The sequence below is a fragment of the Crinia signifera genome, chromosome 19 (genome assembly GCF_055691185.1).
Source record: "Crinia signifera chromosome 19, ASM5569118v1, whole genome shotgun sequence".
Lineage (NCBI taxonomy): Eukaryota > Metazoa > Chordata > Amphibia > Anura > Myobatrachidae > Crinia > Crinia signifera.
In genome coordinates, this window is record NC_139226.1 from 55002149 (window position 1) to 55016943 (window position 14795).

Consider the following 14795-nt stretch of genomic DNA (forward strand, 5'->3'; position numbering starts at 1 on the left):
TAACTACTAGAGTCCACTTTTTTGCTATGAGTGTTAATAGGGACTTTCTACGTTGTCCTCCCCACTCCTGAGTGTAATCAGGTCACTGCCCACTTCTTTAGGGGTATTATATTATTTAATTGGATTAAATGAGGTTAGATTAGTTAATTTATATCTTTATTTATTATTAAATATATTTTTTATTATAAATTTATTTATAGGTTTAGTGTTTATTAGGGCACTGAGTATTTTTTATACACTCTAGGATGGTTAACACCAATAATATATCATTTTGATAGGTCATCATAAAATTAAAATTAAAAATAATATATTGAGTTATACACATTTAGTTTAAAATAGATAATCTATATCACTTTATCCATGAGGTGTTCTATATAATGTTATGATTAATATAAATACACGGTAATTAATATAAGTATATGTATAGGGGATCATGCACTGCTATACCTTTTTTTCATATTTGTTAGCACCCCTTTAAAATTGTATATTTCCCCCTTAAAAGGAAGGGTTAATGTGACTATTGCTTTTGGATGGGTTTCTTTGCCCATATTGAAGCCGTTGGTGGTTATACTGTGGGAGCTTCCTGGTTACCATACTTAAGATGGCGGCGATCTGAACCGCTTGTTATGTCTACATGACGTTATAGGGGACGCATATGCGTTCCACCTACTGTGGTAGACGTCGGCTTATAACGCTCGGCGTACGCGCCGTCTATTACAGCCCTCAGAGGGCGCAGTGATGCCATCCACGAGCGACGGGGAGACGCTTATGCGTTCCACCCCGATCCAAAATGGCGCCTGTTTGGAACGCACGGCGGGAGCGCCGTGCGTTCCTGTCTAAAATAAAGTATTTTTCGGGTACTATGTAATAGCGGAACTTAAGATAGTCCACTAGCGTGGTGATCAGAGATCAGGCCCGCTTGTCCAGAGCCCATAAAACCCTAAATTAGCTTTTTCACTTTTCATAATTGAAAGGAAGTGATGTCATAGGCTTAGGCCTATATATAGCTTCCTGTTAGTACAGGGATTCACGTACTAGAACCCAGGGAGTAGTCTTTGGCGCTCGGGACAAAGGGGGTGTAACTTGTCCCCCTGCAGCCACCACGTTAGAGGATTGCTAGCCTCTAAAATATACAAGAACAACAAAAGAACGTAGGGCGCTTGGGTACGACAAGGAATATACAATTTATTAAAAAACATAAACCACAACAATACATACAATATTACAATTAAAACCAAGGTGTCACTAAGGTGCTATAGAAATAAGCATTAGACAATCTAACCCCTTATGGTAGAAAAAAGGGGGATTAATTTGGATGGTGAAAGTCCAATTAATTTCCAAGGTACAATATCCTTTAGAAACAGGGTAGTTCACATGGGTGATTCACCGCGTTGGGCAAATTAGTGTGCACACTTTTTGTTTTTTGCAGCACAGGTATCCTGCTCATAGGGGTAGTAGCAGTCACAGTTTGAGCACAGGACTTCTGTCACACAGAATGCAGTGACAGTGTCCGTCCTGTACTTTTAAAACAGATCTTACCGCTCTGTAGCGTTGGCTGGTATCGGCAATGATGAATTAGTGCAACTGCACTGTAGCGCCTGCCTGCTTGTGCCTCTCGGCTGGCTCAGCTGTTAGGTGAGAGCGCACAGCCGGTTGTTTGCATTTGGCCGGTGCCGTCTCCTTGCCGCAGTAGATGTTACCTCCGGGTTACGCTCTGCCACAGCGAATCTCTTGGGCGGCTTTATCAACCAAGTACAAGATACTTGGTTGATAAAGCCGCCCAGTGCGCGGCGAAACGCGTCCTACAGAGTATCCAGATCCCCTGCTGAAGGTACCTGCCCACTGCTGCCTTACATAACCGGAGAAACCTCCGTTTCCAGCCGCCGACCCCTGACTCCAAGAGATTCGCTGTGGCAGAGCGTAACCCGGAGGTAACATCTACTGCGGCAAGGAGACGGCACCGGCCAAATGCAAACAACCGGCTGTGCGCTCTCACCTAACAGCTGAGCCAGCCGAGAGGCACAAGCAGGCAGGCGCTACAGTGCAGTTGCACTAATTCATCATTGCCGATACCAGCCAACGCTACAGAGCGGTAAGATCTGTTTTAAAAGTACAGGACGGACACTGTCACTGCATTCTGTGTGACAGAAGTCCTGTGCTCAAACTGTGACTGCTACTACCCCTATGAGCAGGATACCTGTGCTGCAAAAAACAAAAAGTGTGCACACTAATTTGCCCAACGCGGTGAATCACCCATGTGAACTACCCTGTTTCTAAAGGATATTGTACCTTGGAAATTAATTGGACTTTCACCATCCAAATTAATCCCCCTTTTTTCTACCATAAGGGGTTAGATTGTCTAATGCTTATTTCTATAGCACCTTAGTGACACCTTGGTTTTAATTGTAATATGGTTTATGTTTTTTAATAAATTGTATATTCCTTGTCGTACCCAAGCGCCCTACGTTCTTTTGTTGTTCTAGTACAGGGATTCACTTGGCTGTTTGGATACAGTGTGACAAGCGTCCAGTTACCCAGGTTTATGTGAGTATTGGCTTTTTTCATATAGGCTCCTACTAGTAATCATTGTCCCATATAGTTTTTTCTGTATGTAATTTTTGATTGGACATTTATCTCTTGCTTTTCTAAGTGGATTCTTGGATGAATTGTATTGCTGACATCTGTAATAGAGTGGGATCTGTTGAGATTTGTACCAGTAAAAACTGACAAGAGCTCTGTCAGTAGGTGTAATGTAAGTTCTACCCCAGTCCACCTTACACGTGATCCACACTTTAGGTGCCGGTGGTGGTTACAAATGTAGAGATGAGAAATAGAATCTAATTTGCCAATTGTATACATTTTCCCATCCAGATCATTACCCACTTAATGTGTTTATGCTCAGTCAATTTGAGACACTGCAAGAAGGTATTGTTTTTTTATGCATTCTCTCTGTATGTATGTATTTTTAAGTAATTTTTTATGTATGTTTTTAGTCATTTTTGTATTTATTATTTAAATGTTGGTCATAGACCTGATGCATTTGTACTGGTCTATTTATTATTATTATTTGTACTGAAGCAATCAATTGCTTTTTTTAGGAAAATCTATACAGTGTCAATTAGATATGGCAAACGTTGATAATGGTTTTTGCATATGTATTCTGCAAATGATACTCTGCAGTGTTGTTCAATTTTTTTCCGTCCTCATTATCTTTTTTCGTCTTTATTGTCCTCCTCCTCCTTCTGAATTCCTTTTTTAGCTTAAATGAGCTTTACATGTTTCCTCCTGTTTTTTTCTGATATATTGTATTGTTATTTTTAGAGCAACTGCAGCTTTGATAAATCAAGTCGTCTAATGCCCCTGATGAAGTCACGTGGTTGACGAAACGCGTTGGGCCTGTCGTTATACTGAATTATCACAGATGTTGTCAAATTGATTCATTTATATGATTATAATATCACTGTACTTTTTATGAGCCGTGTTGTTGGCTTTTATTAAATTTTCGATTGTGTAAAAAAAAGTTGTGTACTTTCACCTTCTAGCGCACTCTGTTCCTGTTTTGTATATATATATATATATATATATATATATATATATATATATATATATATATATATATTAGTGCAATTATCTGTTACTCCTGGCAACCACAAAGGGTGTGTTTGATTTTGGCACACTGGGGGTTACCCCAGAGAGCCAGTACATACACTGTATATAAGCCTCCCCATTGTCCGTCATATACAGGACCTTCCACGTCACCGTGCAGCATAGGCCAGTCAACCCCCAATCTATTAATGAAATCTCAGTGCAACAAAATATGCCAAAACCTATTATTGCACAAATAAAAAGAAACCTGCCTGGCCTATAGTACTTCTATACAAATCAGTGTTCCTGATACTTTTATTAGCAGCAGCAGCAGCAGAACAATGATGTATAATTCACACAAGCAGGGGAAATAGCCATACAGTATGTGTTAGGTGCCCTTCTATATAGGGGCAGTCCCACTGTCCAGGGCGCTGCAGTCACTGCACTGTACCGGTCTACTAGCAGAGCGCCCCCCCTCCCACATGATGGATTGATTGCTACTTTGGCCCCCCGCCCGGGTCTTACCGGCACAGGACCTGGTTTTCCAGATCTTCAGCAGCAGAATGTTGATTGCGAACAGATGGGAGATGTCTCCCAGGAACCTGAAGATGTTCATGCTGAGAGAGGCGCTAGTGCTTTCACTATGTGTGATATTAGTCTGGGATTTCCCTGTAGGAAGTAGCCGGGGCCACAGTGCTGTGAGCTAGGCCCGAGGTGCGGGGGGAGGAGGGTGGATTCCGGAATCCGGAGGGAGGGGAGACTGTTGCGCTGCTGAGCCCGGCTGCTACTGCCCCTACAGGAACCAAGAGCCATGTGTGTGTGCGGCTGCGCGCCAGGTCCCAGCGTGTCCCAGTCACACACATCATGCACGGGGATGGTGACAGTCTGCTCTCTCTGCTGCATTCCGCCAGTAACCTGGAAGCTGCATATACACAGGAACACTGCACTGCATGTAAGAGGGTATACTCACTGTATGGTAAATAAGAACCCCAAACCTCCTGCATACTGTCATTAAAAACATATACAGTAGTTATAATGTGGTTATGGATGTTACACACTGGGTAAGATCATCTATATTTAGTGATGGCCATCGACCATCGATGGTTTATGGCCGATGTTAAATACTTTTGCCAGATGTTTTCCCTACATTGATGGAAAAGGAGAACCGATGGGGATTATGTAAAAACCGGACCCGGACTACACTCCGGACCGCCGGACAGGACATCAAAATCTGCAGTCCGGAGCTTGTAGGGTCCGGTCCGGGGGGTGTCTTGTCCGGGGAAGCGGTCATCTATTAGAATGAACTTAGGTCTACAGTCATTAGGTCGACCCCACTAGGTCGACTAGCAGGAAGGTCGACCTGACTTAAGGTCGACATGGGCCAAGGTTGACATGACTTAAGGTCGACTTTGCATAAAGGTCAACTTGAGGAAGGTCGACATGGGTTTTTCACTGTTTTTTGAGCAGACATGTGCCGACAGGCGGTATTTCATGCCCTACCATCCACTAGGGCGTGGAGGAGGTTATTAAAGCTGTGGCGAGCGAAGCGATGCGAGCGAAGCGAGCGATGCGAGGGTCCGATTCTCATTGCCAACTGTGTCCATGTCGATTGTGTCGACATTCGGGTCAAAAAACAGTGAAAACCCATGTCGACCTTATGACCAGTCGACCTTCATGCAAATTCGACCTTAAGTCATGTCGACCTTGGCCCATGTCGACCTTAAGTCAGGTCGACCTTCCTGCCAGTCGACCTAGTGGGGTCGACCTAATGACTGTAGACCTAAGTGTGGTCTGACAGATGTACCGATTCCCTTGTCTGGGGGGGGTCCTTGTTATAGCTATCACCAGGGACATGGTGGAGGGGAGATTACAGCCTCCCCGTGTGGTCCGGACCGTCCGTTTTTTGCTACTTGCCCGGACCATACAGGGAGGCTTTATTCTACCCCTCCTCCTCTACTTGGTGACAGGTGTGACAGGCAGCCCCCCGGACAGGACACCCCCCGGACCGGAGGCTACAAGCTCCAAAATGCAGTGTTTGTTGTCTGGTCCGGCGGTCCGGGGGTTTTGTCCTGGTCCGGTTTTCACCCATACCCGAACCGATGTTTCTTTTTTCAATGTGTATTGTGTCGGAACACAGAGCATAGCTCCACCTCGGCACCCAGAAGCCCTGCCTCCACATTCTGATTCAGTCAAAGATAATGGATAACAATCGATAGCTAAAACTGTCGCTGGTTATCCATCACATAGTTTATGATGATCGATGGCTGGTTGCAGAATCGCCATTGATGGCAAGCATAGATGGCCACTGCACCGATGGCCATCCCTAGTAGGGATGGCCATCGACCATCGATGATTAGAAATCATCGATGGTTTATGCCCGATGTCGAATAGTTTTGCCATCGATAGGGGAGAACCAGATGGTTTCCCACCATCGATGTAAAGCTTAAAATAGTTCGTTTTTGCTTTTTCCCTACAGTGCCGGGACGCGGAGCATAGCTCCGTCCCCGAAACACGCGAAGCGCCGCCCACCACATTTTGATTGGCCCACAGGCCACTCAATCAGAGAAAATGGATGACCATCAATATGCAAAACATCGATGGTTATCGATAGAATGGTTATACACTATCGATGGGTAGTTGCACTTTTGCCTTCGATGGCAACCATCGATGGCAAAGGCAACGATGGCCATCCCTAATTCCTAGTGTCCATAAGTCTCCAAAAAACTGCAATCTGCTGGCAAAGACTGGAACTACATCTCTTTCTCACACATGCACAAATACGGAAGGTAGCAGACTAGCTTTTGAAGCTTTTTCTTCGAGCAGGCTTACTAGTTAGTATATATGTTTCTGGGGCCCATTTGTCATTTCACATTTGTGGCTAAATCAGTGAAAACATTAGCTGCAAATATTAATTATCACCTGAATGTATCAGGAGGGACTGCAGCAGGAACCCCTGATCCCTCCTTCCCCGCCACCAGTCACATCCCCCATATTACGCAGCGCTTTACAGAGTATAGTTGAACATTCACATCAGTCCCTGTCCCAGTGGAGCTTACAATCTATATTCCCTACCACATGTACACACAGGCATTCTAGGGTTAATTTTGCTAGGAGGCAATTAATCTACCAGTATATTTTTTTGTTTTGGGAGGAAACCCAGAGGAAACCCACACAATCACAAGGGGAAATATACAAACTCCACACAGTTAGGGCCATGGCGGGAATGGAACCTGTGACCTCAGTGCTGTGAGGCAGTAATGCTAAGCATTACACTGCCCTCAAATACCTGTATGGATCCCAAATGGAAAGGGTTGGCCAACAGGCCTGGTGGGGCAGGTGCCTGTGTGAGGGTTCCACTAAGCTGCTGCTGCTGAAATGCATAGTCACCCCTAAGGGGGAATGTATAACCAAAGAAAGGTGAGCAGCGCTATATAGTAATAGATTGGATTGAATTCACAATAAAATGTATATATATATATATATATATATACACAGAGTAGGGTCCGGCACAACAGTCCTTTGTTTCACCATCTACAAGACCCTGAGTGCCCGTTCTTTCCTGATTATATATATATATATATATATATATATATAAACCAGGGTTGCCGACTTTTAAAAGCTCCTCTCCGGGAGAAGCCCGGGAGGGTTGGCCACCTTTCCGGCGGGCCGGGAGGGTGACCCGATTTTCGGGACCCTCCCGGCCATTCCAGGAGGGTAGGCAACCCTTATATAAACCATGTAAAAAACATATTAGTAAAAGGTGCCAGAGGCGTAACTAGAACTTTATGGGCCCCATAGCAAGATTTTGCTATGGGCCCCCCCCCCCAGACAGGGTGTCAGGGACTAAGAGGGGGGAATAAAGGGGGGTTTAAAGAGGCGAGAGAAGGAATTAAGAAGATGGTGTGTCAGATTGAGAGAAGTAAGGGCAGGCTGTCACTTGCAGGGAAAGGGGGTCACAGGCACACACACACACACACACACACACAAGAGTGGGGGTGCAGGCTATCACTTCCTGGGGGGGGGGGGGGGCAGCAGGTACGTGCTGCTTGGAGAGGGGGACAGGCTGTCACAGGGTGGGGGGAGGGGTGGATAGGCAGGCGCAGGTGGGGGAGAGGGGCAGGCTGTCACAGGGGTAGTAGGAATATTTAGGTGAAATGGGATGCAGGCACAAAGTTTTTTTTAAATTGATCATGTAATCTCCCCTTTCCCTCACCCCTTGTTACCTGATCTCAGATAGTGTGGACTGCACTGGCCCAGGTGTGAGCACAGTCCGGATGAACAGCTGCCTGCCCTACTCTCCGCTGTGCTGCTGCGGTGTGTAGTGGTGTCTGTGAGAGCATTTCTCCGCTCTCACTCAGATGTCCCTTCAGGAGCCGCCGGGCGCCCGCTTGTAACAATCTCAGCGAGCGCCTGGCAAATGGATGGGGCAGGCGCAGCGCCCTCTAGTCTGGCGCTAGAAGCAGCCTGCCCTATTAGGACCCCAGCAGCACAGCACCCGTCCTCAATGAATTCCAAGCCAGGAAGTGCCGAGTCCTTAACTCAGCACAGCACCGCACTACTTTATTAAAAAAAATATTCAAAAGGTAGCAGCCAGTGCTGTAACTATAGAGGATGCAGGGGACTGCCTGCTGGTCCTCGGGCCCCCCAAGCCCTCGGGCCCCATAGCAGCTGCATCCCCTGCACCCTCTATAGTTACGCCACTGAAAGGTGCCATCAATTGCAGCAATTACATGAATAGGTATAATAAATAACTTCCATTTCTTTGGCAGAGCAATTAGTGAGTACAGTGTCTTTCTATGATGCCCCTGACCTGGGGAATATTGATGAAAGGTCACAGATGTGGTATATTTACTGGATCACCGCTGGAGGATGGAGAGGATGGGAACCACTAGCTCATGGTTCATAGCATTACTAGCTGGATAGTAGTGAATGTCCATCCATTGGAGGTAAAGAAAGAACCGGCAAAGTCCTCACTAGTGTACGATGTTGGTCCGGGTACTGGGGGTTTTTCTGATTGATTCATAGCCTTGCGAGTCCACAAAACCCCTCCCAGCGAATGAACACCCACCGCCCTCCCCCACTCACAGCGCAGGTTCGCCCGCACAGGCTGCAAATGGGTGTTTAGCATAAACATCCATTCGTATGCCTCGGGTAACCTCCCACATCTTTCGATGGTCGGGGACACGCATATAAAATTGACTTTCAAGTCACTTCCATATGTGTGCACCCTGGCACAGATATGGGCGGGCAGCTGACATCCAGTGATGCCAGCCCCCCGCTCCCACGTCACTGCCTCATTACCATGAGAACGCCCAGCGTACTCATGGGGCCGCCCATGGAACGCTGGGCGTTCCCATATGGTAATGGGGCAGTCATGGGTGTGTGCACCCGGCGAACCGAAAGTTTGCTGTGGGTGCACGCACCCTACGTCTGCATATACGCAAAACACGCATGCGCAGGCGCGCAACATCGGTCCTCCGTGCGAATGCACAGAAGACCGAATGGACTTGAATAACCCCAATGTTTCCTGAAGGGGACTGGAAACTGGAACAGGTCTTGGAGGCTGGTTCAGACACTGGATGCAGTCAGCAAGGATGGTAGTGATGGCCTGGGTAATAACACATTTCACTGAATCCCATGTATGCAGCTTTGTCAAAGGAAAGTATGACTCTGGCAATAGAAGGTATTTTTACTCTGTTGATGAGGCAACCAATTAGCACCTGTGTTAATTGAGACAATCCAATAGTCTAAAATACTTAAAAAAAAACTGTTACAGAGTATTTAAGGCTATAGTTAACGTTATATCATATTAAAAATGAGAAAAAAAATTGTGGCGATAACACAATTTATAATTTGATGTAATTATTACAATGTACAATATTCCATCAGAGTTGTTGCAGAAAGTTACCTTGTACTGTTTTTTGTCTAATCCACTGATGTCCGTTTTAACCACCCAATCTCGGATGTTTTTGCCCCTGCTGTAACAGGGCATGAGTCTGGTGTCAAGAAGTTGTAACTCAGGGTCAGTACCCACTACTGGCCATAGTTGTTTGCACAATTAAAATATACCATAATTGACCATGAACCACAGAGGCTCCGAGGAGGCGACCGGTCGCTGAAACTCTTACAGCGTGAAGCACGCTGGATTAACAAACTCAACACCCTAGCACCTAGGGGACTTAATGAATCTGCCGGGCTACATTGCTTTTTATAGAGCGGACTGACACAAGACCAGATAGTCGATATGACGTGTTGACACATCCGTTGCGCCAGCGTCCGCTTTTACACCCAGTCACCCCACTTGACAGACCATGCACGGGACAATTGTCCTCATGATTATCCATTTGCTATTTGATTCTGATGTGCTGGGTGCTGTTTGGATTACCGCAATCCTTTTGTAAATATTTTGTAAATATTTTGTGTATATATTTAGCATTTATGATGTATCTATTTTTTGTATCCATTATGTCTCCATTGTTATTCATTGTACACTGTGTACATTACACTCACTGTCATTTGATATATTTTTATTTGTTGGTTACCCCGACAACCAGTGACGAGATGATGACGTCATCCATGGGCGCATCACCCGCACTGGAAGGGAACGGGTGCCTTCACATGGTGTGGCTAATGCATAAAGGTATGCTTTCTTTTCACTTGTATCATCCTGATGACGATGTAATAAACATCGAAAACGTTCGATCACGCTACTCTGCAGCTTCTGTCTCTTTTGTCAGCCTCCGGGTGCCGCCGTACTTGCCTTTGTACTTAGTGTACCTCAGGAGGGCACCGGAGCCAGATACTCAAGGTAGTGGGAGTGCTGCTCTACAAATCTTTATATATATATATATTTTTTTTTCAGGTGCTTACCTCATTTTCTTCACCTAAATAACTGCCTCCTGAGGGGTTGTGGTGGGTGCTAGGAGCCAGGGAGAGCATGGTCGCTTGGTGCGCCTGCACACCAGACCTCGTGGAGCAGCGGTTATTTGCAGCCACATATGCAGGATGGACGAGGCTTCTCCTCAATAGCCCTTTACTGTCCAGCCAAGGTAAGTCCTCATAGAGGGATGGTTATTCTATCTACTCTTAGTAGATAGAATTCAAATTCGTAGCAGGCTGAATTTTGCCCCTTCCCCAATGTTTGCGCATGCGACTTTATGCGCATGTGCAAACCCGGGAGAGAACGGCTTTGGTGAGTTTCACACTGACCGAGCCGTTCACTACAGAGGGGCAGGTAGGGGGCTGGAGGTCGGTGCGGGCAGGGGGCTGGAGGTCGGTACGGGCAGGGGGCTGGAGGTCGGTGCGGGCAGGGGGCTGGAGGTCGGTACGGGCAGGGGGCTGGAGGTCGGTGCGGGCAGGGGGCTGGAGGCTTGGTGCGGGCAGCTGATATCACATGACATCAGCGACCGCCTCCTTTTTGGCGATCAGCGGCGGAAATAAAATTACTTTTTTTACTGAAGGGGAAAAATCATTAGTCTGAATCAGGCCCACAGGGTGTTAATTAGCTCCAATATTGTCATTGCAGTATGTCTGCAACTGGAGCTAGGAAGAAAACTTGCAGGAGAAAGGATTTGCCCTGCAGATTTTACTGGAGAGCAGGATGAGAGTCGGTGCAGTGACTGTGTTAAGGAGTCTGTACCTGTGTCTAATACATCCAATAAGCTGTTAGAATTGATGGAATGGATGAACAATCTTGTGTCTAAGGAGGAATTATGCAGGATTGAAAAGATCTAGGTCTCAGACCTGCTTGAAACGTGATTATGGGATTCTGTATCCGGTAGTTTTTATCTTGGATTTTATCCTGAAGAATATTTACAGATCCATGGATTATGTACAGCAAAAAGAAGATTTGCTATTTGAGGACAGATCTAAAAAAAAAAAAAAAAAAAAAGGTTCTTTCCAGTGTATAAAGTCATAAAAGACATTTTACGTAAGGAATGGCAAAACTTGGATAAACGTCTGGGTAATCTTGTGGCGGTTAACCATATGTACCCTATTGATGATGATGATGATGAAGAGTTTGTTGATTGGTGCCGCATTCCTAGAGTAGATGCTGCACTAGTAGAAGTGACAACTAAAACTACTATGCTGGTGGAAGATGGGGCGGTTTTAAAAGATTCTATGGATAAGAAAATACAGTAAAAGTTGCTATAAAAAAATACATACAGATGGAGCCGCTCTCATTTAGCGGGGGTCTGGCGGTAGGATCGCCAGCCGCCAGAAGGGGACGCGCGTGCACGAGACACTCGCGTGTCCCCTTCTGACGGAGCTCCCCGTTGGTCCCTGTTGCCTCCGCGTCACTGTCTGCCGGTCTCCGACGCATCCCCGCTACCCCCCCAACCCTGCCCGTCTCCCTGAAGTGGGCAGGGTTCGCATCCGCCACTGCCTGAAAACTGGGAAGCGTATCCCAGTGAGATGGAGTGCCTCTCCGCCGGTGCTCCCCAGCGGAGGCATTCTGCCGATCCCCGGTGCTGGCTGAGAGGCTCTGCTTCTGTATATCTGCTACTCTATTGCTTAAATCAGGTGTTGCTATAGCAGGGGTGGCCAACCGGTCAGAGGTAAAGAGCCGAAAAATATCGGTAGTCAAGCTAAAGAGCCGACATCATGCGCGCGCCAAAAAAAGGGGTGTAGTCTATTTTGACCCCTTGGGTGGTTGTGATACAAATATGCCCCCAATAGTGCCAGATACACATATGCCCCCACGGTGCCAGGTATGCCCCCACACGGTGCCACAAAGCTGCTATGCCCCCACAGTGCCACAAAGCTGCTATGCCCCCACAGTGCAAATTTCCCAGCAGCAGCACTCACCATTGTTGCTGCTGCCGCCGGGCGGGAAGAGGACAGTCTGGTGTCCCCCTGCAGTCCTCCTGTCATGTCACCGATGGGAGGAGAGCATAGCACACCGCGCGTCTCCTTCCCCCTCAATTCCCTGTGACTGGGCCGTCCACCAATCAAAGCTCGCTGGCCGGCTCCTGATTGGCTGCTGGCCCGCAAGCTCTGATTGGCAGACAGCCCAGTCACAAGGATTCACAGTAAGGGGTAGGAGAGATGCGCGATGCGCACTCTCCTCCCCTCAGAAGGAGAAGGGATTCAGGGAACCGGCAGCAGGGGGGACTGGGACGGACGGTGGGCAGCAGGAGCCGCACTTTACAAGGGGGAGAGCCGCATGAGGCTCAAGAGCCACGGGTTGGCCACCACTGTGCTATAGCATCAGTTTCCAGAGCACCGAGACTCTGGAGTTCAGTTCTGCAAAATGATTGGCAAGAGAAAGTATACAAGAGATTGTATGATAAAGAATTTGGCTATCATTCAGGGAGCTATAAATTATATATTTGCTGGATGTAAAAACATCAGGGGCAAAATGTAAAGCTGCAGTGCGGGATGCCAGGCAAATTTGGACATTTCCATTACTATGCCTTGTAAGTGATTACCCCTTTAAAAAACGTCTTGGGCGGCATTACATTCTGCCCTGGGTGTCAAGGCAAGAAGAGCTCTGTGACTACGTTTGAAGATGGCAGATACCCATTCTAAGAACAGGCTTGTGACACTTCTATATGAAGGATCCTTATTGTCCTTATTATTCTGAAATTATTCAGAAATAAGTTGATACAGAGGATGACTGTGATGATGTAAATGCGCCTGTGAGGCGGGTGCAGGGGGTGCGCAGCTAACGGCAGCGGATGTTAGCTTCCCGCACAGGGCACCAGCAGATGTAAGACACCAGAGAGATGTCTTACATCTGAGAGCACTGTAGAAATATTTTGATGGTTGGCGAACATTGAATGATTTCCTCCCCGCACGCAAGGGAGGAGCTTGGTGTGCGAGGAGGGTGGCGTTCGTGTGGGCAGTGTTTAAACCACACGCAAAGCTGCAAATGTTGCAGCTTTTTATGTGTGGACCAGAATCAGGGCCCTAATTTCCAAAGGGTACTTAGAAATTATGAAAAAGCCAAAAGCAGACAATTTTCTGGACCCAAAAATGCCAATTATGAGACTGGAAATGATCGCTTTGGACGAGAGCTTGGAAAACTCAATCAGCTCTGGAGCAGTGGAAACAGTTCTTTTAGCAGAAAGAACATAGGGGCTTTATTCCCACCTGTTTCTAGTTGAGGAGTCTTCAGGAGGATTCAGAACAATTTTGGATCACAGATATTTGAACAAGGTCATAGTAAAAAGAAAGGTTCATATGGAAACTTTAAAGAAAATGTTTACGGGCTTAAGGAAAGGGGTTTCCTGGCCCCGATAGACTTGAAAGATGCATATTTTCATATCCCTATTTTAAGATTGCAGGAAAACCAGAAGAGTTGGGGATGAAAGCCTTGAACGACACCCTGGGTGTATGATCAAAGACTTAAGTTCCTAGGTGTACACATAAACTTAATAGATTGTATGATAATACTCTTGGAAGAAAGATGCAGAATAATAATTCCAGTTGTTGGCTTCTCTGGTTTAAAAAACAAAAATTATACAATTGCACCTGGCTCTAAAACTTCTGGGAGTGATGTCATCGACATAGAAGTAGTTCCCTGGACAAGAAAGAGAATGCGGGTCTTGCAGTGGGACATGCTGAAATACACCAGGAGAGCAGTCCCGATTGGGAGCACACTTGCTATAACAAAGTCATCAAGGGATGTGGTCCCTTCAGGAAAGGGGATTTTCTTTAAAGCAGGGAGAAATGAGAGCAGTATGGATGGTGAGTGACTGTTTTCAAGACAAAATAAAGTAATTTACGGGTGTTCTCAGACAACTCAGCAGTAGGGGCTTATTTAAATCGCCAACGTGGCACAATGAGCCAAGCCATATTAATCGAAGTGGCACATACTGTATTAGGGACTGGGCAGAGAAATACCTAAAATCCCTTACAGCTCTACATGTACTAGACAAGGACAACATATTGGCGGACTATGGGGGTCATTCTAATCATATCGCAATACTGCATGGTCGGCCCCGTCCCAATGTTTTGGAGACTGCACATGTGAATGGTATGTTATGCGCATGTGCAGCTCCCCTTTGCGAACGGCTTTGCCGAGCCATTTGCTAGGGTTGGGACGGGGTTGGACGGCAGTAGGTATGGGGCTCACCCATGGGAAGGCACAGTGTTTGATGGGCATCCCCATGTAAACACTGGGCATTCCCATGGGTATGCGGGCGGGTCCACAACCATTGAATAATTTCTCCTGCCACGTAGACATGCGAGCGAATGTGTCTTTG

At 46.5% G+C, this 14795-nt stretch overlaps 1 protein-coding gene and 1 long non-coding RNA gene across 3 annotated transcripts in view; one reads left to right on the forward strand and one right to left on the reverse strand.

Annotated features, from left to right (window-relative positions):
* The window catches only part of KDELR1 (KDEL endoplasmic reticulum protein retention receptor 1), a 46620-nt gene extending 42239 nt beyond the window's left edge, over positions 1 to 4381 (reverse strand). Inside the window, exon 1 of the mRNA XM_083162611.1 lies at positions 4111 to 4381. Within this exon, the coding sequence (XP_083018737.1) occupies positions 4111 to 4201 (91 nt within the window). The 5' untranslated portion in view covers positions 4202 to 4381. The remainder of the gene's footprint in view (positions 1 to 4110) is intronic.
* Positions 4382 to 4428: 47 nt separating this feature from the next.
* LOC146042560 (uncharacterized) overlaps positions 4429 to 14795 on the forward strand; it is a 35949-nt gene continuing 25582 nt past the window's right edge. Inside the window, exons 1-2 of one of the 2 annotated variants that reach the window (XR_014463918.1) lie at positions 4455 to 4537; positions 10448 to 10634. This is a non-coding gene — a long non-coding RNA (uncharacterized LOC146042560). Of the gene's footprint in view, positions 4538 to 10447; positions 10635 to 14795 lie in introns of both variants that reach the window. The other variant, XR_014463917.1, reaches the window with a different exon arrangement.